The sequence below is a fragment of the Ctenopharyngodon idella genome, chromosome 13 (assembly GCF_019924925.1).
Source record: "Ctenopharyngodon idella isolate HZGC_01 chromosome 13, HZGC01, whole genome shotgun sequence".
Classification (NCBI taxonomy): Eukaryota; Metazoa; Chordata; class Actinopteri; order Cypriniformes; family Xenocyprididae; genus Ctenopharyngodon; species Ctenopharyngodon idella.
The window spans coordinates 29,262,840-29,287,393 of NC_067232.1; the positions used below are offsets into that span (position 1 = coordinate 29,262,840).

General features: G+C 38.3%; 1 protein-coding gene and 1 long non-coding RNA gene across 10 annotated transcripts in view; one reads left to right on the forward strand and one right to left on the reverse strand.

Annotated features, from left to right (window-relative positions):
• The window catches only part of LOC127524687 (NLR family CARD domain-containing protein 3-like), a 57,380-nt gene that overhangs the window by 22,485 nt on the left and 10,341 nt on the right, over positions 1-24,554 (reverse strand). For 7 of the 9 annotated variants that reach the window (XM_051916448.1, XM_051916447.1, XM_051916444.1 and 4 more), the window contains exons 1-9: positions 24,078-24,225; positions 23,567-23,653; positions 23,355-23,489; positions 23,148-23,198; positions 11,937-13,728; positions 11,398-11,571; positions 11,104-11,277; positions 10,482-10,643; positions 7,491-7,537 (exon numbers count right to left, since the gene is read on the reverse strand). In XM_051916448.1, the coding sequence (XP_051772408.1) occupies positions 7,491-7,537; positions 10,482-10,643; positions 11,104-11,277; positions 11,398-11,571; positions 11,937-13,728; positions 23,148-23,198; positions 23,355-23,489; positions 23,567-23,636 (2,605 nt within the window). In that variant the 5' untranslated portion in view covers positions 23,637-23,653; positions 24,078-24,225. Of the gene's footprint in view, positions 1-660; positions 842-7,490; positions 7,538-10,481; positions 10,644-11,103; positions 11,278-11,397; positions 11,572-11,936; positions 13,729-23,147; positions 23,199-23,354; positions 23,490-23,566; positions 23,654-24,077; positions 24,226-24,554 lie in introns of those variants that run through there. The other 2 variants (XM_051916454.1, XM_051916446.1) reach the window with 2 other exon arrangements.
• Positions 7,602-24,241, forward strand: LOC127524690 (uncharacterized). The gene is made up of 3 exons (XR_007933140.1): positions 7,602-9,895; positions 23,583-23,722; positions 24,097-24,241. It is a non-coding gene; the product is annotated as an uncharacterized LOC127524690 (long non-coding RNA).

Below are 24,554 nucleotides of genomic sequence, written 5' to 3' on the forward strand. Positions count from 1 at the left end.
ATGTACTTTGTTTTATCGTAAACAGTCTGTAAATATTGCTGTATTTTATCGTCTCGTCATGTTCAGCTGCTTATCTTACCTCGGCTCGCATTCTTCAAGCATTAATAAGTGCCGCGCTGCTCAGTTTCTGTGGACAGTAAATCCCGCCTCCTTCGATTTGATTGGATATCGCAAACATTTTGACATTGACAAGCGTTTTTAGACACTAAACTAGGGATGGGCGATACCACTTATTTTGTTTTCGATACGATACTTTCAAGGCCAAAATCGCCGATATCGATACGATACCTCTCATCTGAATTTAAGCTATTCAATTATTAATAATTTAAGTCCTTAAATTATTGAATTACTAAGAGCAAAATGGGTCATGGTACCTACTTCATATTATATTTGAAAGGTAATTTAACATTCAAATTGCCTTAATTGCAATTTATTAGATTATATTTTTGTTTATTTGTAGTGGTAACCATGGAAATCTACAAATACTATAGGCTCAGCTGAACTATGGTCACTGTAGTAATGGTTCAGTTTCATAAGGGACTGCCATTGACAGACTGTTGCACCCATAATCCTGTTCCTGTTTGTGGACTTCAGTTCAGCTTTCAACGCCATAATCCCGGATACCCTCCTGAATAAACTGACCCAGCTCTCTGTACCCACCTCCATCTGTCAGTGGATCACCAGCTTCCTGACAGACAGGCAGCAGCTAGTGAGGCTGGGAAAACTCTCATCCAGCACCCACTCCATCAGCGCCGGCGCCCCTCAGGGCTGTGTCCTCTCCCCACTGCTCTTCTCCCTGTACACCAATGACTGCACCTCTAAAGACCCCTCTGTCAAGCTCCTGAAGTTCACAGACGACACCACATTTAAAGGTGTGTTTGATTATGATTTGACTTTTTTAACTTTAGTTAGTGTGTAATGTTGCTGTTTGATCATAAACAACATCTGCAAAGTTACGACACTCAAAGTTCAGTGCAAAGGGAGATATTTTCTTTTATGTATGTTTGAATGAATCCATAAAGTTCATGACAGCCACCATTTAAAACACATCGAACTGGATATAATTATTATAAGTATTATAACTTTATTATTATAAAATGTACTTAAACTGGGTGCTCGCCTGTGTGTTATCAAACGCATGTTTCCATTAATTCTGGACTCTGAACTCGCGCTCTGCTGCCACACTGGAGCGCACTCGCCACCAACTGGACAGGGGTGGGAATTACAGTTACATCAGCCTCAGTGTCATCTGTCAGAATGACGGACGGCCTTCAGAAAATTATTGGTTAATGTGACCTCTGGTCCCGCCAAAGATTAATGTTCATTTAATGTAACGATATCTGCCATTCTGCAGTAGCCGGCTGCTTTAAAATGTGTAAGCGCTCTGTGAAGAGTGTTGCTATTTACAACATATTTCTGCAGCGCTGAGCTTTGTAGCTAATCACAGACATTTGTGTTGAGCACGTGAACACAGTGGCCAATCAGAATCGTTAGTCCGTATGTGCTCAACACCACTTAAATTGGCTGAGTTTTTGCTTAGCCCGAGTGCTGCACATTGAATCCTTTCATTATAACCAACAAAGTATAAGGTAGCACTTTACAATAAGGTTCATTAGTTAACATTTAACTACATTAGTTAACATGAACTAATAATGAACTGCACTTCTACAGCATTTATTAATCTTTGTTAAAGGCACAGTATGTTTTTTTTCACCGCTAGGGGGCGCTAAACTCTTCAAAACTATATCAAAGGTGTAGATTGATGACGCAGTGAATGAGTGGAATCATGAACTTGTCGTCATTCCGATGGATCTAATCATGTTTATGGGGAAATAATGTTTATGAATGAGTGAACGCATTCATGTTTTTAACATGACTGTGGTATGAAGCGGGGCGTGGCCGAGAATCGTGGACTAATGAGAGACAGATATCAGTGCCACACGCCAGTCCCAGAGGATATAAAGGAATGAGGACATTTCATTCTACTGAACTACTCACAAAGCTGAAATACTGCTCATACAGCTCAGTTTATTTGATGAATTAAAATTGTGAGGTAACTCAGCGCTGTTTCTCTTGATCTCACGTTACACTATCGTACTAAACTGCATTTGAAAGTTGTAATGTTGTTCTATGTATTAGTTTGTTGGTTGTATGAGACTAACAGTAAGCTAGATCTACATTACAATATCATACAGATGATATTCTAACATTTCATCGTGTTGAGCTACATAACATTGATTAGTCTTATGTAGCCTACATTTGCTTACCTTGTCTAATAACGTGCAAGAGCGCCGTCTCTGTCAAGTCAAAGTTTGTCGGAAAGCTCTCGCTATCTCGGAAACGCCACGCCGATATTGATCCTCGTTTTATTTCTCCTTTTGTCCCAAAGTTTGCTTGCCATGGTCCATAATGTTTGAACGAAACAACAACAACATGTTGCTACACGTTACGCAGCTGTCCCATCTGTTGCCATGGTTACTATGCAGCACAAGGAAACCAGCGCTAACTGTGCCTGAGCACGGAACAGCTGCTACTTGTGTGTGTGCTAATGTCATCATTATGACGGCAAACATCTTTATTACTGCTTTGATAGTACACTTATCAATTAATGTAATTAATTCAGGTGTATTTGGGTTTATAACGGGTCTGATTCTCACCTTATTGATGATCAGGAATTGTAGTTTGTGAGTAAAGCTGCAAATTCCTCCATTAAAGGAACACTCCACTTTTTTTGAAAATAGGCTCATTTTCCAACTCCCCTAGAGTTAAACAGTTGAGTTTTACCATTTTCGAATCCATTCAGCCGATCTCCGGGTCTGGCGGTACCACTTTTAGCATAGCTCATTGAATCTGATTAGACCGTTGGCATCTCGCTCAAAAATGACCAAAGAGTTTCGATATTTTTCCTATTTAAAACTTGACTCTTCTGTAGTTACCTCATGTACTAAGACCGACGGAAAATGAAAAGTTGTGATTTTCTAGGCCGATATGGCTAGGAACTATATTCTCATTCCGGCGTAATGATCAAGGAACTTTGCTGCCGTACCATGGCTGCAGCAGACGCAATGATATTACGCAGCGTGTGAGAGGCTCTTTGTTTTATTATCTGTCCTGACAGTGTTCATTCTTTAATTCATGAATAGGATATGTTGATATTTCGTTTCTCTGCATTTATTGTGGATTTACTGTCAGTACTGAACTCACAGTTCACATGGGTACGGTATTTTGTACTGTGGATGACAGTGTTCGTCCACCACCACCGAAGACCATTTTAGACCCAGAAAAAACCCTGTAATGTGAAATAGTTTTAATTTGATGTTTTCAGTTGACAGTGATCAATCAGTGTTAATGGAGTCAAGTTTCTGTGCTGCTTCATTTGGATCATCTCTGAATCCTTTCTCTGCAGTAGAATGTTTTCTTGAGAAAAATATTATTTTTTTTCTGAAATATAAAGCTACATTACAAATGTCTATACTGTCACTTTTGGTCAATTTAATGCAAAACAAAACAAACAAACAAACAAAAAAACCCACTGATAATAATTGTAAAAAAAAAAAAAGGCCACACACGGGTTATATTCACGTGCCTTAGTTCCCCTTGTAATACACTAAAGTTGACTCAAACGCAGCATCCATTCAGCGAGCCAATCAGCGCTCCGGGCAGGACGTGCAGGTCAACGGTCCCGCCCACTGAACGGAGTCATACCGAGCGGGAAAACGGACGGATGCTAGCTGTACTGTAGCGGTTTATATCTTTGCTAAAGTTGTGTGCGTGCCTATAAAGTGAGTAACAGTCTGTTCATACATTGTTTTCTACATTGGTTGTGAACGTTGAACTGCCCCGAGTGTTTATAAGTTAATGTGTGTGAGTGACAAAGATGAACTAGCATGTAAAGATGTTCGTGTGTATATTTACATACTAGTTTCCTCACATACACCACTGTTGTGTTTACAAATTCTAGGTGCCATTTGATCATCATATGGTTTATTTAATATATATATTTAATATGTATCGCTCAATTCTGAGAGTTAGAGCACTCTTTTGGTGCATGCGCACTAATATTTTAGACAGAGCGGCTCCATCTCTGTCCTCGCGCTGAGAGGTGTCGAATTTCAGCTGCTCAATATTAGTAATTTCTAGCAGCGCATCTTTTCATATAATGGCGCATTTGTTTTTCTATTTGATTGTTTAATCACTGTATTTGGTGTATTCTTTGTACAGAAATTGTACTGTTATTATGTTTGTTGTGACTGTAATGATGGGTCGACAGCATGGAGATCCATTTGCAGCTTTTATTAAGAATAGTGTATACACAGGTAAGGGCAGAGGCAGAGACGTAAACGGGGACAGGCAATGGTCGAGGCAGGCGGCAGACAAACGGTATCAGGAAGCAGGCAGAGATCAGGGCGGGCGGCAAACAAACACAGTCCAGTAAACAGGCAAGGATCAAGGCAGGCAGCAGAGAATCACAAGAGAATAAACAGTCCAATCGGCAACAGTATAACAATCCACAGAAAACGCTTAGAAATGATCACCGGGGCAAATCAAGACTTCGCAAAGGGGGTGTGTGTGTGTGTGTGTGTCTTAAATAGTCCAGGTAATGATCTGCAGGTGTGTGTGGCAATTGGTGATTGGTGCATGTGATTGGAAGGGAGGATTATGGGAAGTGGAGTCCAGGAACTGACAGGAACAGACAGTGATCATGACAGTGACCACTGTTATTTGTTGTTATTCTTTGTACTTATATATTTTTCTTATATCTTTGTTTTGTAGAAAACCACACACATACATGCAAACCAGCCAATAAATGTGGTGACAATAAATGGGTTATTCCCGCATACCTGACCATCTGTGATAAAGTCTCTTACCGGACGCTCCGTAGTGGATTTGTTATCAACCGGCAAATTCACATAAACCAAGAAGAGCTACCAGTAGCCATTCAGTTTTACAATAATCATAAATGTTTCTTGAGCATCAAATCATCATATTAGAATGATTTCTGAAGGATCATGTGACACTGAAGACTGGAGTAATGATGCTGAAAATTCAGCTTTGATCACAGGAATAAATTACACTTTTGAATATATTCAAATAGAAAACAGCTATTTTAAATTGTAATAATATTTCACAGTATTACTGTCATGTGTTTAGTTATGTTTTGTTTGTCACATGTCCTCCTTTGTTCAGTTTTTCCCGCCATTATTTAGTTCCTATGGTTACCCTCATTTGAGTTCATTTGTCCCAGCTGTGTCTTGTTAATTAAGTCTCATTTGGTCCTTGTTTGCCCTGTATATATTCCATGTGTTCTCCCTCTGTCTTTGTCGGTTCTCGTTTATGTTAGGCTGTGTGTATTTTGATTTCCTGAGTTTTGTTATTAGAGACATTTCCATTGAAGCTCCTTCGTCCACGTGTTTCACACAACCAACTCCTGACAATTACTGTTTTTGCTGTGTTTGGATCAAATAAATGAAGCCTTGGTGAGCAGAAGAGACTTCTTTTAAAAACATTAAAAAATCTTATTGTTCAAAAACATTTGACTGGTAGTGTATAACACACTCTCACATGTTTATTTTTTAGTATTTTTGGGAGGAGTAAAATTGACACATGTGGTTTCAACAACCAGATGCATTTAGACTTGTTCAGTTTTGTCTGGAATGCGTCCCAGACCTCCTCCTGAAGTGATTTGAGCGAATGCGTTTCGAAGGGCATTTACACCTGGTCTTTTCACGATCGGATAGCTATCCCATCAGAGAAAACGCATGAAGTGACCAGGTGTACACAGGTTTTACAGAAACACAGTTTGTGCCCTTATCAAATCACACAAGACGATAATTAAGTAAGTCTGTAGTCTGTTGCGCTGCATGTTTCAGAGTGAAGAGCACACTTTGCTCACTCCATCAGCTTGTTTTCCACGTCTCAGTTCACAGGGAATGAATGCAGTGAACTCCATCTCAGCACGTGCCTTGAGTTTAACATTCATTTGGGAACACAACGAGCACCAGTTACGCTCAATTTTCACATTCGCATTATATCCAACATTTTTGTGGACAGTTTATTACAGTATTATTTAGGGATGCACCGATCCAATACTCAGATTGGGTATCGGCTCCGATACTGCCATTTTTGCCGGATCGGGTATCGGCCGGATGGGACTGATCCAAATCCGATATTGTGCGTATACTAATCTGTGTTATTGTTAAGCCCCACAAAAGGCACAAAAACATTAAAAAGCACCAGAAAGTTTCTGTGCACTATATTCCAAGTGTTCTGAAGCCATTCCATAGTTTAATTTGAGGTTCAGATAAATATTTAAGTCGTTAAATTAAAGTTCACGTAAATGCCTCCCTCCGCTGCGGCTGTCAGTCATTCTCTATTCAGCATTCAGACTGCGAGTCGCGTTCGGTTACGACAGTCAACACAATGAAACTCTTTCCAAGATGATTCAATGTTTCTATTATTATACTTCATCTGTACACAAAGATACCGGTAATACAATACGCATCAGTATATCTTCACTTTGTGCTTTTAACTTTTCAATGCTGCGCGCTGTGACTCCATGATGCTTCAAGCGCATCATTCTGCACACAGGATGCGCATAAGCGCTTTGTGCCGCTCTGTATGGGAGCCGTTCATATTATAATACTTTTGCGCAATGAAAGATTGTTAATAGTATTTTTTGTTCTGTCCTATATATCATATGTTGCTGCCTCATTTAAAAAAAAAACAAAAAAAAAACAACTCTTTTAATTTTATAGTATATATTTATATATAAATATATTTAGTTTATGTCATGTATGACTCAAACATTCATGAAAAACAAGCCATGAGTCATGGATGAAGGAGTCAGCTGGATTTCTGTTTATTTTGAATGTCTACCGAGCTAGTGAAGCTTGCACTGTTGCACTGATGCACAATTATTTAATAAATAATTCACTACATTTGTGTCTGTTTGTTATTTTGTTTTACAAAGTTAGGAAAGTAATGTTTAAGTCAAGCCTGATGCCTTGCACAAAAGAATGATCCCAGTCTCTTCCACACAGTGAGGCATACAGTTTATTAGGTAATTTCGAATATCGGATCGGTATCGGCCGATACTGAATCCCAGGTATTGGAATCGGTATCGGAAGCAAAAAAGGCGGATCGGAGCATCACTAGTATTATTATTATTTATTTATTACCTGATTTGTAATAAGGTGTGTTTATAAACCTGTTTTCACTGAAACTGCCGGATTCTGCCAATATAACAGCTTAAGTGAAGACATTAAGACAGAAGTATTGTAACATCCTATTGTAAAATTATATACTCTTTATAAAATATTAATTTTTCGTTTACAGTAGTAGTATTTTACCGTCTTAGAGTTAATTCTAATAATGGTGATCTAAAAGTATTATAGTTTTTATTATATTTATTTATTATTAAACTGCATCATTTGTCAGTATGACAGATACTCTGTGTGTGTGTGTGTGTGTGTGTGTGCGAGTAGACATACATTTGTGTAGTCCTGCTGTTATCCTGAACTCTCCCCCATGATCCACACTAGAAAACACACACAGTGATACAGTTAGTCAGTAAACACACTCTCTCACTCTCATTCACTCACACAAAACAATTTTAATTGTGGAAAATTGTAAGGTTAAGTACATTACCAACCAAATACAGAACTGTTACAGACACAGCTTGTTCCAATAGGCGATTTATTACAAAAATAATATAAACATAATTGTGGAAGGAAAATCAGCCGGGAGCAAAACAAAACGCCACATAAATCCCGCTGCCCAGATATGGCAACAAGGCCTCTTATCCTAAATTCATACACGATCCACAGGTGCAGGAAATCAGTTCTACCAGAAAGACTCTGGAGTCAAGAGAACGTTTCAATAAGATTTATTTAACAGTATGCAAATTTGTAACATAAAGATGAAATGATAAATGATGGGGGTATGTGACAAGCAGGGCAGAGCAAGAGCTGTGAGGGAACGGCGCGAGGCCGGTGGCGTGATTGTAAAGGAGCGTCACCTGCGCCTTTCTCACGGAGGAGCTCCGGAAGCATAAAGGCAGGAGCGACGACAGTGAAGGACGAGAGAGGACCAGGCCTGGATTTATGTTATGTTTTTATTGTGTTAGTGTATGGCAGTCATCCGTGAGGGACGGCCGCCATTTTACTTTTGTTTTGTATTTGTATATTTTGTATTAAAGTGTGTTTGCCGGATCCCGCCTCCTTCTTCCCACATAAATGAACTGCGTTACACACACCTTCATGGGTCTAGTGGAGTCCATGCCTTGACGGGTCAGGGCTGTTTTGGCAGCAAAAAGGTGGACCAACTCAATATTAGGAAGGTGGTCATAATGTTATGCCTGATCAGAGTAGTTTCGTATGTGTGTGAGTGTGTATGAGTGTGTGTCCGGCAGCAGCGTCTCTAATAGGGTAGCTTAACTGTTTAAAGAACAGTGACATTACTACCTCATTACTGAGAAACTGAGTATGTACACGTGCCACCTGTTTTCATCAGGTAGCTTCGAATCTTCACGAATCTTGTGTTTCGAATCAGAGGTTCGGAGCGTGAATCAAAAAGTCACATGAACCACTGAAATTTCAAAACACTTATGACATAACAAAGCCTCGTTTACTAAAATCACATGACTTTAACGCTCCAAACCTTTGATTCAAAACACAAGATTTGTGAAGATTCAAAGCTTCATGAAGCAGTGTTTTGAAATCGCCCATCACAAGATATTGTTGAATAAAGTCGTTTTTTTTTTTTTTTTGGCGCACAAAAAGTATTCTTGTCTCTTTATAATATTAAGGTTGAACCACCGCAGTCACATGAACTGATTTAAATATGTCTTTAGTAGCTTTCTGGGCATTGAAAGTGTAAATTGTCTTGCTGGCAATGCAGGCCTCACTGAGCCTTCGGATTTTATCAAAAATATCTTAATTTGTGTTCCGAAGATGAATGAAGGTCCTGCGGGTGTGGAACGACATGAGGGGGAGTAATATATTTTTGGGTGAACTGACCCTTTAATTTCACTTTCAATGCCCAGAAAGGTAGTAAATACATTTAAAACAGTTCATGTGACAACAGTGATTCAACCTTAATGTTATGAAGCGACGAGAATACTTTTTGTGTGCCAAAAAAAACAAAATAACGACTTTATTCAACAACTTCGTTCATGAGAGCACCACGACGCATGCGTGTGGTGATGAGGCAGGAGCTGGCATTCTGACATAAGACCCGGAAACGCAGGACTGTATTTACAGAGGAAGACGCACGCTCAACATAAAACATTCATAACTATGTCTGCAGATTTCGACACAGAGGATGACTTGCATTGATTTGCACAACCTTACTTGTTCGAATAAAGAATATACAGAGAACGAACTAAAAGAGATGGAAGAGGCTGCAACACAACCACAGCCACAAGCTTCTGAAAGACAGAGAGCAATGGAGAGCTGGTGGTGTAGATGTCATCAGTGCCAAGCGATGCCTACTGAACAGGAGTGTGTACTGCATCGTGATATTGTCATGCCACAGCTTGAAAGTTTGGATAATTCATGTAATGAAACGACACGTGTCTCGTATCACCACACACGTGTCGTGGTGCTCTCATGAACGCGCATCGGAGACTGATATGGAAGAGGAAATTGCTGAATAAAGTCGTCATTTTGTTTTTTGGCACACAGAAAGTATTCTCATCACTTCATAAATTTAAGGTTGAACCACTGTAGTCACATGGACTGTTTTAAATATGTCTTTACTACCTTTCTGGGCATTGAAAGTGTAAATTAACTTGCTGTCAATGCAGGCCTCACTGACCCATCGGATTTCATCAACAATATCTTAATCTGTGTTCTGAAGATGAACGAAGGTCTTACAGATGTGGAACGACATGAGGGTGAGTAATTAATGACAGAATTTTCATTTTTGGGTGAACTAACCCTTTAATTCTGTAAAGCCCTTGTACAGCTGTGTTGTGTACAGCCTGGATGAAAGTTACCATTGAGTTAGGAACAAATAAACTTCCTTTGGATGAAGCTGATTGGATCCTGTGTTTTGACCAACACCGCTTGAGGAAAGCTAGATATTGGACATCACTTACTACAGTCCCTTTTTCAGGCATACTACATAAATTGTGAAACTATTTTACTGATGAAGTCGTGGGGCAGCACTGACACATTTCTGTGCATGTGTATGTTTGAATGTGTGTGTGTTAGTGTGTGTCTATACTGCATTTGTGTTCGTTTGTATTGGACATAGAGCAGGAAAAATCATGCTCTAATTTAGTTGAGACCTGCCTGGAACTACTTTAGCTCTGCATTTACTTGACAATATTTGAGCACCTTAGAAAGTTTGTCAAACAATCAGAATCAAGCATTCGACAGCCCTGTAGTATAACTGCAGCTAAACCTCTGTTTATTCTCAGTAAGAACTTTTGTAAATGTATGAAATAAATAAAGTCAAACTCTTCCTGCTCAACATACTTAAGTTTATCCAGTGTGCAGTTTTGATGGTTGAATTTATCAATGAATGAATCTCCTGGGTGATTGTAGCTCAGGTCCAGCTCTCTCAGGTGTGAGGGGTTCAAACTCAGAGCTGAAGACACATAACCACAGCCTTCCTCTGTCACCATACAGCCAGACAATCTACAAACACACACAGCAACAGTCCACATGACATTAGTTTGACAATCAGATCAGTATCACACACTGACCTGTGCAGTTTGTATGCTGTTATTTTCTGTAGATTTAGTCATAAAAGTAACAAAAGTGTCTGTGGAAATGCACCAAAGTATTCATTCACTTTTCTAAACATTTACAGCAGTGGAGCGTGCGCCATTCACACTAGCAACTTTTGATTACATCCGCTGAACCGGTCATTTTCTATGGCGATCATCATCTGTGTTGAGCTTGTTTAGACAGTGACAAGTCAAGAATCTGAAGAACGATTCAAGCACATCCATATTTGTACGAGTACAAGTACATGAGCTTGGTATCGGGCCTGATCATTTCCATTGACTATTTCCATTACATCGAGAACAAATGTCACATTTGGTGATAATCATTTATTGTGATAGCATTTGTTAATTATTTTAAAACCATTTACCTCAGTATCTCCAGCTGACAGTTTGGACTTTTTAGTCCATCAGAAAGAAGCTTCACTCCTGAATCCTGTAGGTCATTGTTACTCAGGTCCAGCTCTCTCAGGAAGGAGTTTGAGGATTGTAGAACTGATGACAAACTCTTACAGCACTGAGCAGTGAGATTACATATGGAAAATCTGAACAATAAAAACAACATGTAATTGCATACAGAATCAATCTTAGCAGTGTGTTTTTAAATAATTAACTTAATAGAAAATAAATAAATAAATAAATAAATCTAGCATTTAAACTCAAACCTCAGTATCTCTAGCTGACAGTTTGGACTTTTTAGTCCATCAGAAAGAAGCTTCACTCCAGAATCCTGTAGGTCATTGTTACTCAGGTCCAGCTCTCTCAGGAAGGAGTTTGAGGATTGTAGAGCTGATGACAAACTCTTACAGCACTGAGCAGTGAGATTACAGCATTGTAGCCTGTGTAGAGAACAAAACAATCAGTGATATCAATGCTTATTAGGTAGTGTTTATAATCTAGAGCATAGATAACTTGGAAAAACCTTTGACTGTAGCGATGTAAGCAAAGCTAAAACAATTTTCATAAAACATCAAACCTGTATTTTCAGTTTCTTTAATTTATGATACAATTAAGAATAATAAAATGGGTAAAACTCAGGTTCAACTTGTCTGATGGTGGAGACACTTTGGCATTTAATATCATCACACACATCGATACATTAATTTTTCTGAACTGTCTAGGCCAACAAGTCATCCATGTAAAAAGAAGTCCCAATTACAAAAGACCAACAGTGTATATAAATGAATGTAAAGAAGACTCTTACAGTGCTTTTCTTGTGTTTTTGATCACTGGCAGCAGTCTCATCACTGCTTCATCAGATCTTCTGTATTTCTGCAGTTCAAACTTCTCTTGAGTCTCTTCTGACATCTGGAGCATAAACACCAGACCAGACCACTGAGCAGAGGAGAGATTCTGTTCTGAAAGATTTCCTGAGCTCAGATTCTTCTGGATTTCCCCCACAAAGTCATCTTTCATTTCATTTAGACAGTGGAAGAGATTGATGGTCCTCTCCACTGATTTCTCCTTCTCTATTTTCTTTTTGATATAGTCAACAGTGCTTTTCATATTCTCTGTTTTGAGTTCCAGTCCTGGCACTAATTCCTTCAGGTCACTCTGATTGGACTCCAGAGAGAGACCCAGGAAGAACTGGAGGAAAAGGTCCAGGTGTCCGTTCTTGCTTTGTAAAGCCTTGTTGATCGCACCCTTATGAAGCTGAAACAGTGTCTTTCTGGACAGTGTCCATGTCAGTTTTTCTTGCAGAGATTGAAAAAGTAGCTTTGCTTTCTCATCTTTGCTAATCAAAAACACATAGAGAGCAGCAAGGAATTCCTGGATGCTGAGATGTACGAAGCTGTAAACGTTTCTTGCTGAAACAGCTTTTTCCTCCTGAAAGATCTGAGTGCATAACCCAGAGAACACCGACCCTTCACTGACATCTAGTCCACATTCCTCAAGATCTTCTTTGTAGAAAATCAGGTTTCCTTTCTCCAACTTTTGGAAGGCCAGTTTCCCAAGCTTCAGAATAATCTGATCAAAAGACCTGGCATTGGCTTTAGGTTCAGGATAACTGTATTTTGTTTTCATCTTTTGCTGCTGAGTAAGTAAAAAGTTTGTGTACATTCCTGTGAGAGTTGTTGGTGTTTTGTCATTGCTCTCTCGAGCCAGTAGAGGCTGAAGAACAGTGAGAGAGATCCAGCAGAAGACGGGGATGTGGCACATGATGTACAGGCTCCTGGATTTCCTGATATGACGGATGATGTTTCCAGCAACCTCAGGACTGCTGTTTTTGTTGAAGTATTGCTCTTTCTGCTCATCGTTGAATCCTCGCACTTCAGTCACCTGATCAATGTAGTCTCGGGGTATCCGACTGCCTGCTGCTGGTCTGGATGTGATCCAGATGAGAGCAGAAGGAACCAGTTGTCTCTTGATCAGGCTTGTAACTATCTTACTCACTGTTGTTTCTTTGTGAACATCTGTAAATCCGTCATTCTTTTTAAAGTTCAAAGGGAAGCGACATTCATCCAGCCCATCAAAGATGAACATGATTTTACCGTCACCATCAGGAAGAGAGGCCAGTTCTTTAGGATAACTAAAGTATTTGTGAAGCAGTCCCATTAGACTGCAGTTTTTTGTGTTCAAATTTAGCTGACGGAATGGAAGAGGAAATATTAATGCAATATCCTGATTTTCTGTTCCTTCAGCCCAGTCAAGGATGAATTTATTGACAGAGACTGTTTTGCCTACACCTGCGATGCCCATCGTCAGCACTCTTCTGTTTTGTTGACCGTTATAGACTTTAAAAATGTTATTGCACTGGATTGGTGTGTCCTTGGCATTAAATTGTTTGAATTCGATCTGTCTCACCTCGTGCTCACTCACTATTCCTCCAGTCTCATTCTCCACCACATATAGATCAGTGTAAATATTGTTCAGGTATTTCTGATGACCCGTCTGAGAATTACCAACCAATATTCGTTCATACTCCTGTTTTAATTTGTTCTTCAGTCTGTGGCTGATCTCATGAAGAGCAGCTTTACTGTCCTCTGCAGCTGAGCCTTTGAGAAAGAGGGAAAAATCAGCCAGCAAAAAAGTTATCAGTTTTTAAATAAAATATTAAAATCTTAACATAAATTCTAATCTAGTCCTATTAAAATAATAACTACCACACATTAGTGGTGGGATCAATGCATCGCGATTCTCTGTCCAATGATTCTGGATAGATTCTGAGCTTAAGTTTTTACCCACAGATGCACGATGATGGTGCGTGTGCTTTATGCGTGAGCGTGAAGCTCAACTTCCATAGGAATGAACTGAATACGCTCCCTCTGCTCCACGAGTCTGCGCCAGTGGACACACACTGTCAGAAGCACCTGTATTCTGCTTGTTTCCATCTCCTCACACACACACACACACACACACACACACACACACACACACACACACACACACACCCACCACTAGAACCTTCATAAAATAATCTTTCAGTTCAGAAAGGCTGAAGTGAATTACATCTGCAGGGTTCATTGCACAGGATATGCACTTTGCTTGATGGTACGCATGTAGTTTGCGATCTTGCCCACCGGTAGGCTTATTTTCCTTATAAATGCTATACGAAGGCATCATTTATGTTGTTTGGAATGCTGTGGGCAAACAGCAGTAAAGATGAGAAAGAGAAAATCACTCACAGATCTTGAACAGAAAATGTTCAGATACTGAAACTTAAATACTAAACGCACTCTTTTTTTATTGCTTGTAACATTTCGTTGTTCTTCTTTATTATTTAGGCTACTTTTATGTTTTGAAGCTGTTTATATATTTAAAAATCTTAACATACAATTTTATTAATTTAATTTTAACTTGTAATTATTTAAAAAGTTCTTATATTGCATATGCAATTAAATAAAATGTAAGATTAAGAAAATAATTAATAAGTAAAAAGTAGATCAAGAATCATTTAGGAATCAGATTGTGACTCTCAGAATCAGAATCGGATCAGATCGTGATGTGTGTAAAGATTCCCACCCCTACCGCAAATGTTTGTTAAATTTAGTTCTTTTTCATGGCTTACTGCGCTTGAGCGGTTTAAAATCACTTGATTTTAATCCACATGGCTGAAAAACGATAAGCTTTTGTGAGGGCGCAGCACTACAATGTCACATGAGTGTTACCCTGATAGATAACCACAACATTTCTACTGATTGACAAATTTTCATAGTTTATCGTGTCTGTGGGTATATTTCACACCCCTAACACCTTGGTTTCAATTTAAAAGTCTCTAAAATATTTTCTAATTCCTTCTACAGCATTTAGTGGATTGTCTCCATTAGACAATCATGATCAGCCATTAAGTTATTGAAAGCTTTTTGATATATCACACCATTGACAGCTAGCACACAATCGGGACATGAGGCTGTATTTTCAGCATGTTTTGTCCTGCTTAAATGAACCTTTGCATGTGTGATTGCAATCATGCCTTGAGGATAACAAATCATTTTGGTGACAGTGCCACCTACTGGTCAACCTTAATAATCAATTTTATCACCGTATAAAAAGTTTTGATTCAAGGCACAATATGTAAGATTTATGGATCGAAATATCCAAAAACCACTAGAACAGTGTTATGTATTTTGTTGACTTACATCACTTACATTATCCCAGATGTTTCCAAGAATGATTAAATCCAGAGAAATATGCCATTTTAACCAGGATGCGGACCATGTCCGTGCGTCGCCTATCAATGACATCATATCCGCGTTAACCTTGATTTCCGGTTTTATTTTGTAGAAGCCATGGAAACACCAAAGCTTACATTTACATTACATTTACAATGGCACAACTGTTTGGATACATTTAGAGACTGAAAACTAATTATTGTTATATAGCTCAAAACGTTAAGTCTTAGGCCGGTTTCACACCGCACGCGTCAGCAGAGCGTATTTTTTTCAGCGCCCATGTTAACAGATGAGAGCATTCACACCGTACGCAGAGCCTGCGCGGCAGCGCGGAGCAGAGCAGAAGCAGCAGTGCCGTGATCGTTTTGGCGCTACGCTCAAATAAAGTGAACACATTTGATGGACAAAATAAATATGATTTCACACAAAAAGTGCTCAAAATGCACAGAATAAGCATATCTAGTGTGTTTTAACAAGAATTGGAGTATGTCAGTATATGAAAAATATTTATAGAAGATTTACTCATTTAAACTTGTTTTTAATTATTCAGTTTGGGTTAAAGTATGGTGTATTATAAAAAACTAAAGTAAACTGGCCAGAAAATATGATATATAAACATTCTTTTAGTTATTACACAGAGAGATACAGTTGCAAGATAAAGTATGTGAACCACTTGCAGAATCTGTGAAAATGTTAATAATTTTAACAAAATAAGGGAGATCGCATAAATGCATGAGGGAGATTGGAAAATGCATGTTATTTTTTATTTACATAAAAGATGTTTACATATAATCCATAAGACAAAAAAATAGCTGAATTTATTCAAATAATCCCATTCATAAGTATGTGAACCATTGATTCTTAATACTGTGTGTGGTTACCTGGATGATTTTTTTGTTGTGTGATGGTTGTTCATGAGTCTCTTGTTTGTTCTGAGCAGTTAAACTGAGCTCTGTTCTTCAGAAAAATCCTCCAGCTCTAGCTAGATGGGGGGTGAAAACATTTGGAATTTGAAGATCAAGGTAAATTGTATTTAATTTGTCTTCCGGGAAACATGCAAGTATCTTCTGTTGCTTCCGAAGGGCAGTACTAAATGAAAAAAATGATATTCAAGGGAAATCAGAAAAATTTGGACCTCTTCATCCTGTTCAAAAGTTTTCACCCCCCGACTCTTAATGCATCGTGTTTCCTTCTGAAGCATCAGTGAATGTTTGAACCTTTTGTATTAGTTGTGTTTGAGTCCCTCAGTTGTCCTCAGTGTGAAAAGATGGATCTCAAAATCATTCAGTCACTGCTGGAAAGGGTTCAAATATGCAAAAAATGCTGGAAAACTGAAGAATCTGCAGGACCTGGAGGATTTTTCTGAAGAACAGAGCTCAGTTTAACTGCTCAGGACAAACAAGAGACTCATGAACAACCATCACAAAACAAACAAACAGTTGTAGATCATCCAGGTAACCACACACAGTATTAAGAATCAAGGGTATGTAAACTTTTGAACGGGGTCATTTTAATAAATTCAGCCATTTTTTTGTCTTATGGATTATATGTATGATCTCTCTCTATTATATTTTGTATGATCTGTCTTATTTTGTTAAAATTTTGCACATTTTCACAGATTCTGCAAGTGGTTCACATACTTTTTCTTGCAACTGTATATAGGCTGCAGCAGACCCAAATCAAACCCGAGTTTGCTGGCTTTTTTCGCCGAGTTTGCTGTCTTGTAATCATGTGCACACGGCAGATGATGTAAAACACATAGCTTACCTCATTCATGTGCAGCAATGGATGACACGAGGCTTTTATTTATTTATTTTTATTAATTTTACATTTATATAAGAATGTTGTACACCTCCCCATGTTAACAAACTTTCAAGACTTTAAACTTATATGTAAGACTTATATGTAGCTTGGAGGCGCTGCTGTGACGCTGTACAAACGCTTCCAGTGTGAATACTCGCGCGTCTCTGCAGCTGCAGTTCACGCTCACGCGCCGCTGACGCTTGCGGTGTGAAACCGGCGTTATTGTTTAAATCTCGTTTTCTTTATTTACCACAAGTACCATGTTTTACCATGACTAATATCGATCTACTGCAGTGTATCATTTTCAGCACACCCAAATGTTTCTAATATGATAAACAGGGCTGTGTTACCCCACATACGCTTGACCGGACGAAGCACAAGCAGTGACTGTGACATAAGGGGCCGTTCACATATCGCGTCTTTTGCGCGCGCAAATTCGTTATTTCAAATGTAGGCGTGTGGCAAGTGCGCTCATAATAGAAGCGATGCAGAAGCGATGCAGAATAGAACACTCGTTTTTTCCAGGCGTCCTATGCCATGGCGAGATGAAAACATCTCAACTTTTCAGAATGCCGCAAGCGCACCGCAGGTCATGTGACAAGAACCAACCAATCAGCTTCGGCCTTTCCGTAACAACACCGAAAGCTCAGCCGAGCAGCTGATCATAGCTGTACAGGGTGGTTTTTATTTCTCATCTCCATAAATATGTCTAGTAGTAGAGCTAATGCAAGGGCTAGAAATCAATTAATCCTTTGCTGATACTTCTTCGTCATGGTGGAGAGAGCAGTTCATGGTTGCATAGCAACGACAGTCGCCACGGAGCGCAAGCGCTTGTGGAAAGGAGGAGAAAGCGGTGCGGCTGCGCGTTTTTAGGCACGATATGTGAGCGGCCCCTAATAAAAGTTCAGCTGCTCTCGAGACGTGTGTTGTGCTCCGTTACGCTCCCACAGCACTCGCCCTGCTCTGCTTCATACTACAGTAACGTTAATAATCTTATCCATGAACATGATTTCTGCCCAAGTCCCGTCCCGATTCTTTTCCACCAGCTGTGACGTGAAGACAACATCTCCCATGACTCCGCACTCAATTCTTTGAAAAGGCGACCTCTAGCGGCGAAAAATTGCATATTGTGCCTTTAAAACTTTTAGACCACTGTAAACTATTTGTGAAATCACCATTAGAGACACTAATATTCTATTTATTTGTATAAGATCTACCGCAGTTGTACTTAGCCCTGCAGTTGCTACTTGTTATATATTCTTGTTTCCATGTACAGACGGTGACTGTTATTAATGATAATGAACATGCACAATATCGGGTAACACTTTATAATAAGTATACAGTAATAAAGTACTTACAAATCATGTGCATACTAGGTAACACTTTTTTTAGTGACCTTGTTACACGTGTTACATGAAGTTACATGCGACTAACCCTAAACCAAACCCTAATCCTAACTCTAACCCTATAGTAAGTACATGTAGTTCATTATTCTTACTCAGTTTTTCAATGCATGATTACACTGTAACACAGACACCTTAAAATAAAGCGTTACCACAAACTTTTAGTTTATAGTTAATTCATAGTTAATATATTATACAATAGTCTCTACATTGTTAACATATTAATAGGCTATATACAAATAGTGAGTTCTCCATTCAGTCACTGTAATTTTGTTTAATAAGCTCATATGTTAGATAATGTTTTTTATGCTTTAACAACTTATTAACAGTAAATAGTTTCCACTTTAGATTAGATAAATGAAAATAATATATATGTATATATACTGTAATGTGTATATATATATATTGCCAAAAGTATTGGGACACCCCTCCAAATCATTGAATTCAGGTGTTTCAATCACTTCCATGGCCACAGGTGTATAAAATCAAGCACTAGGCATGCAGACTGCTTCTACAAACATCTGTGAAAGAATGGGTCGCTCTCAGGAGCTCAGTGAATTCAAGCGTGGTACCGTGATAGGTTGCCACCTGTACAATAAGTCGATTCATGAAATTTCCTCACTACTAAATATTCCACGGTCAACTGTTAGTGGTATCAGAACAAAGTGGAAGCAATTGGGAACAAAATGTTGGCCAATCAAAAAGTCACAAAATCTCTCACATTCCCAGGTCAGCTCCAGGACCGTATCTTTACTGAACTCACTAAGAGATTGTTACGTGTAGGCAACAGGTCTCCAATCACCAGCCTCTTTCTGCTCCCAGTCCATATGACGATGTGTCTGCAGATACTTTGAGTGGCTTGTTTGCATCGTACAGCTTGAAAACCCTCCTTCACTGTGTCGTACTGTTCCATGTTGTTTTTGTTCGTCAAATTCTGCCCCTTCAAAATGACGTCCGCTTCATCGCCCGTACAGTACATGAATGTATTTATCTGATTGGTTTGCGTGGAAGTGTGGAGATTACTGGCCTGACGGAAACATTCGAACTGTCGGATCCATTTTTCCCATTCGTGAGGTTTAGAGAAGTTATGGCTCAGGTGGGCGGCTCTCTCCCCCCGGCAGCTGCATCAACTGGAGCACGTTGTCCTCTTGTGCCGTGACTTTGCGACTTTGCGACTTCACCCCTCATATAGCTTAACTTGCCCCGAAACAAACCTTCCTCCGCAAGCTTATATCCTACTCTGACACCATGTCATATTCTCTAGTTTATAGCGTGAGTAAATAACACACAAACACCTGTGGATTCTCAACTAGCCTTGCAGTTATTCTACTGCCCCCAGAATGCCCTCTCGTGGGAGGAATCAGTATTCAGGGGTCAAACCATGTAAAATACTGGTATGTAGTTTTGCCAAGGGCGTAATTTCCACTGGGGACGTGTCCCCCCCACTTTTCAAAATCCCGTTTGTGTGCCCCCCACTTTCAAATTTGTTTGTTATGATTTTTTAACCTCACGCCGTCATCGCCACGGAGGAGCAGAACACAGGCGCCCGTGTCCAGGAACGTCGCGTGCACACTCTAAAAACAGCTCGCTGAAATCTGATGAGCAGGTATGGCGGCTGCGGCACAGTCAGCGTTGAAACGCCAGAAACAGCAACAGATTACTTTAATGTCATCATGGATGAAATGAAAGAAAGGAGATGTGAGTTGGATGATTCAGTAAATTAGCTCAGGTCAGGATAATCATATTTTCTGTTTACACCTGTTGATGTTAGCCTTGACTGAGCTAACGTTAACATACACTGTTGCTAGGTAACTTCTTATTTAGACTGTTAACTAAACATTTAATGTAGAACATTGTGTGTATGGAGGACCAAATTACTCAAAATAAAATAATAAATCATGAATTTAATAAAACAACAATTAAATGTACCAGTTTATCCTGAAATAATTTAATAATTATTAAATTAAATTAATTTAATTAATTATTAATTAAATAAATCAATAAATAAATGTATCTATTTATTTTGTAGAATTCCATGAAAACACAACATTTATTGTTTAATATATTTCATAAAATCCTCTTTCACTATTATTGTTTAAATTATTTTCTCATAATTGAATGTGCTTTTTCGAAAAACGGTTTTTCATAATTATATGCTGAATTTACGAATGACACCTATTTGACGAATCATGTATTTCCACCCACTGCCTGTTGATTGACATTTGTGAAATGTCCTCTATTATTATGAAAAGCATCTTTGGGAAAATCGTGCTTTGGAAATACATGATTCGTCAAATAGTCATTCGTAAATTCAGCATATAATTATGAAAAACAGCTTTTTAAAAAAGAACATTTAATTATGAAAAAATATATATTTAAACACAATAATAGTGTGTGAAAGCGGATATTGTGAAATACATTAAACAATAAATGTTGTGTTTTCATGGAATTTTACAAAATAAATAGATACATTTAATTATTGATTTATTTAATAATTGAATTAGTAATTAAATAAATTATTTAATTATTTAAGAATAAACTGTTACATTAAATTGTTGTTTTATTGAATTAATTATTTATTTAATTATTTCATTTTGAGTAATTTGGTCCTCCATATGTGTGTAGCATGAAAACGAGTCCACTTTAAACCGCAACATTTTCCTCCAGCAGGGTTTTTCCTGTAGGAGAATTACGAGGCGGCCGCCTCCATCAAATTTCGTGCCGCCTCCGGCTGTCGACAAAACTCAGACAGGCAGTCACATGCTCAGATACTCATTTCCCACCGACACGGTTCTGTCGCGGTTCCCGGCCTGTGTCCATTCTCGAACCGCTCGATACTGCGGATGATCAGCGGGTCGGGCGGGCCTCGTAATAAAAGATAACATCACAATAATGAGAGATAAATCATTAATGTGTTGATTTTAATAAAGACACGACAACTCTCATTTCACGGTAAGACAAAACGAACGTGCGTCACTCTTTTACTTTCGTTTTCAACTGAACGTATTTCTGTTCATGTAAAAACAATCAAGGAAAACATGCGCCTAGAGCACCTCCTAGTGTTCATTTTATAAAACACAAAGGAGAAACCCTACTTGAGATATTGCTTTATAGCTTAACAGCTAAAATATACACAAGCTTAACTAACAGACATTATTCTGATAAGAGTGTTTTCCTACAATGATGTAATGAAACAGTGACAATTTAAGGTTGAGGGAACATTTTAAATAAATGTTCATTTATAGTAACCTACTTCAGTGTGATATGTTACCATATCATCATGCTTAACACTGAGAATGTGAATAATTGTAATGGGATGATCAGGTTCAGATATCTAAATCAGAGAATATCATCGGGCGGTTGGCGGGTGGATGATTTATTTTTAACAGTGGATTCAGGTACAACTCAATGACTTTTTCTTTGTTCAATTTGCACACTGAACATGGGTTGGAGCTCTTTATTTTGAACTCTCAAAGTTCACCAGATTAATGAATTTATCTTTAAAATGTACAGAATTTTCTTCCGGGGGGGGCATGACCCCGGACCCCCCCACAGGGTGTGTGTCCCCCCCACTTTTCAAACCAAACTTACACTCTTGAGTTTCACTACATAGATCATCCCACAGGTTTATGTGGAGATTGTTTTAAGTTCACTTAAATTAAAAGCTGTTTTATTTTTTGGAGCCTAATAAATGTTAAAACTGATACCATTCATTTAACTGTAATGTTGAATGGCAATTATTAATGTTTAAAATTGAAGACATCATTAGCAGTGTTAGTATCAGTGATACTGGCCTTCATTCATAAAAAGATGTTATTAAACAAGTATTTAAAATATACTGTCTTTATGTTGTTAATTTGGAGATTAACTGTGATATTATTACATTATAAAATATATTAAAAACTTGAAAATAACTGACATTAAAACGAGCTGTCTTGTGCTATTGCAACAAAATTATTCAATATAGAAACACAAATACACGGAGTGAGCAAACATTTAGGTGAGATAGACGTGATGGTAATTGAGCAATGTTTATATGAATAAAAGCTTTAATTAAAATCTTCTTCTCTTCAGAAGAAATTACTGATTTCCTGGACTTTCCTTCTCCTAGACAATGGATGGACAAAAAAATGAGATAATATTATAAATATCTATGTGACAGTAGGCCTATATACAGCGGTTCTTCCTGTGGTATTAAAAATCTATAATTTTCAAGGTATCGTATCAAAGTAGTTTCATGACAACACTAGTGTGGGGTGCCACAAATTTCTGAACATTTTCAAAGGGTGCCGTGACTGAAAAAAGTTTGAGAAACACTGGTGTAGAGACTACAATATATAAACTAAGAATAAACTATTAATAGTTTGTTAATAATTTGTAAGTACTTCCTTAAGTAATGTTTACTTCAACACTGCGCGTGAGCTGCGTAACATTATGTCTCTGTTCAAACGTTCCACAACCTGATAAACACTTGATGAAACAAACACCAGCCAATGCCAACAGAGGAAACACGCTGATCCAACCAAACCAACGAACGTGTGTGTTGGTGTTGGTCAGCATCTGTCAGTACAGTGTGAGAGAACACGACTGTTGTACCTTGATCTACTGTGTGCTTCTCCGTCTGTCTTTCTGAGGCTTTTTGTGGCGCTGTGTGGAGAGAGAAAAGAAGAGAAGTAAAAAATGAAGGACAAAATATACAGATAAACTAAAGTAAAGACTGTTATGTAGCTAAAACATGTCTGCCCATGAGCAATATCTCCATAAAACAAACTACATTAGTGTCTTAGTAAGTGCTGTTGATACCGTTTCCTGCAGTGTTGTAGATGAAGGTCACTGATGTGATGGTGTTTCTATTGAGTAAAGGGGCATTTACAGCTGCTCCTGTTTCAGCATTCAGATCAACACTGACTCCAGTGTGATCTCTGCTGCTCATCTGGTCTAGAACAGAGAGAGAATAATGACATTTATTAAATTACAGCTTTAATTTTATACATTGATATTCTTTCCTTTATTACCTTCCTTGTGTTTCAGCTTGTCTTCTTCCATCTCATCTTGTGTGTCACAATGCTGTTCAGCAGATGCCATCGTCCTTCACTCACTCACTGATGTTGGACACGAAGAAAAAGCTTTACAATAAGTCCACTTTTACCAGGCACTTTCAAAATATAAAGGTACTATTTGAAAATATATATATATATATATATATATATATATTTTTTTTTTTTTTTCAAATAGTCAGTGAAAGCAGGTGTTGAACCTTCAGAACATGTTGATGACTTGTAGAGGTCAAACTAAATATTTAGATTGAGTGATATTTAGCTACACAACTCTATTAGTTATTGGCTTGCTGGCAATCTTCAGGACTCAGACACACTCTCACAGTTTAAGTCTTGAACATAGACTCATGTCTTTATCCTGACACACACCTAACCTATGTCTTAACCTTGTAGTAACGCTGCTTCAGTCAGGTCAGCAGGAATCACACTGTAACTCTGCACTGTAAAACATGAATCTCGCTCCACTAACATCAGTTGTTTGTCTTCAGCCTCCAGATTCAGCTCCTGCTCCAGCCTCGTATCATCATGTGTCCATTAATGACGAACCTCAACCCACATCAGCCGGACACGTCAATAAACACTAACGAACATAACATTTCTTAGATTTGATAGATGAAGATCACTGGACTAACACATTAGATGATCATATTAATTCTGCCACAGTTATTTTTTATTTTATTTTTTCTTTAATGAATCACAATTAATTTCATTTTGAGGTAATTGCTACATATTTAATTAGAAGCATCACAACTACTAAACTGTTTTGTCTGTTACATAGGAAAGATGTGTGAGACAAGTGTGAGATGTTTAGGCTAAGATAGATACTTTCCTTTTACAAATGTAGTAGTGTACCAGTGCCTCATGGTTGTTGCATATGTAACACAGGTTAGAATTCAGCTATATAAGAAACAGAAAGAAAAGAATATAATTTTCAAATAATTATAAT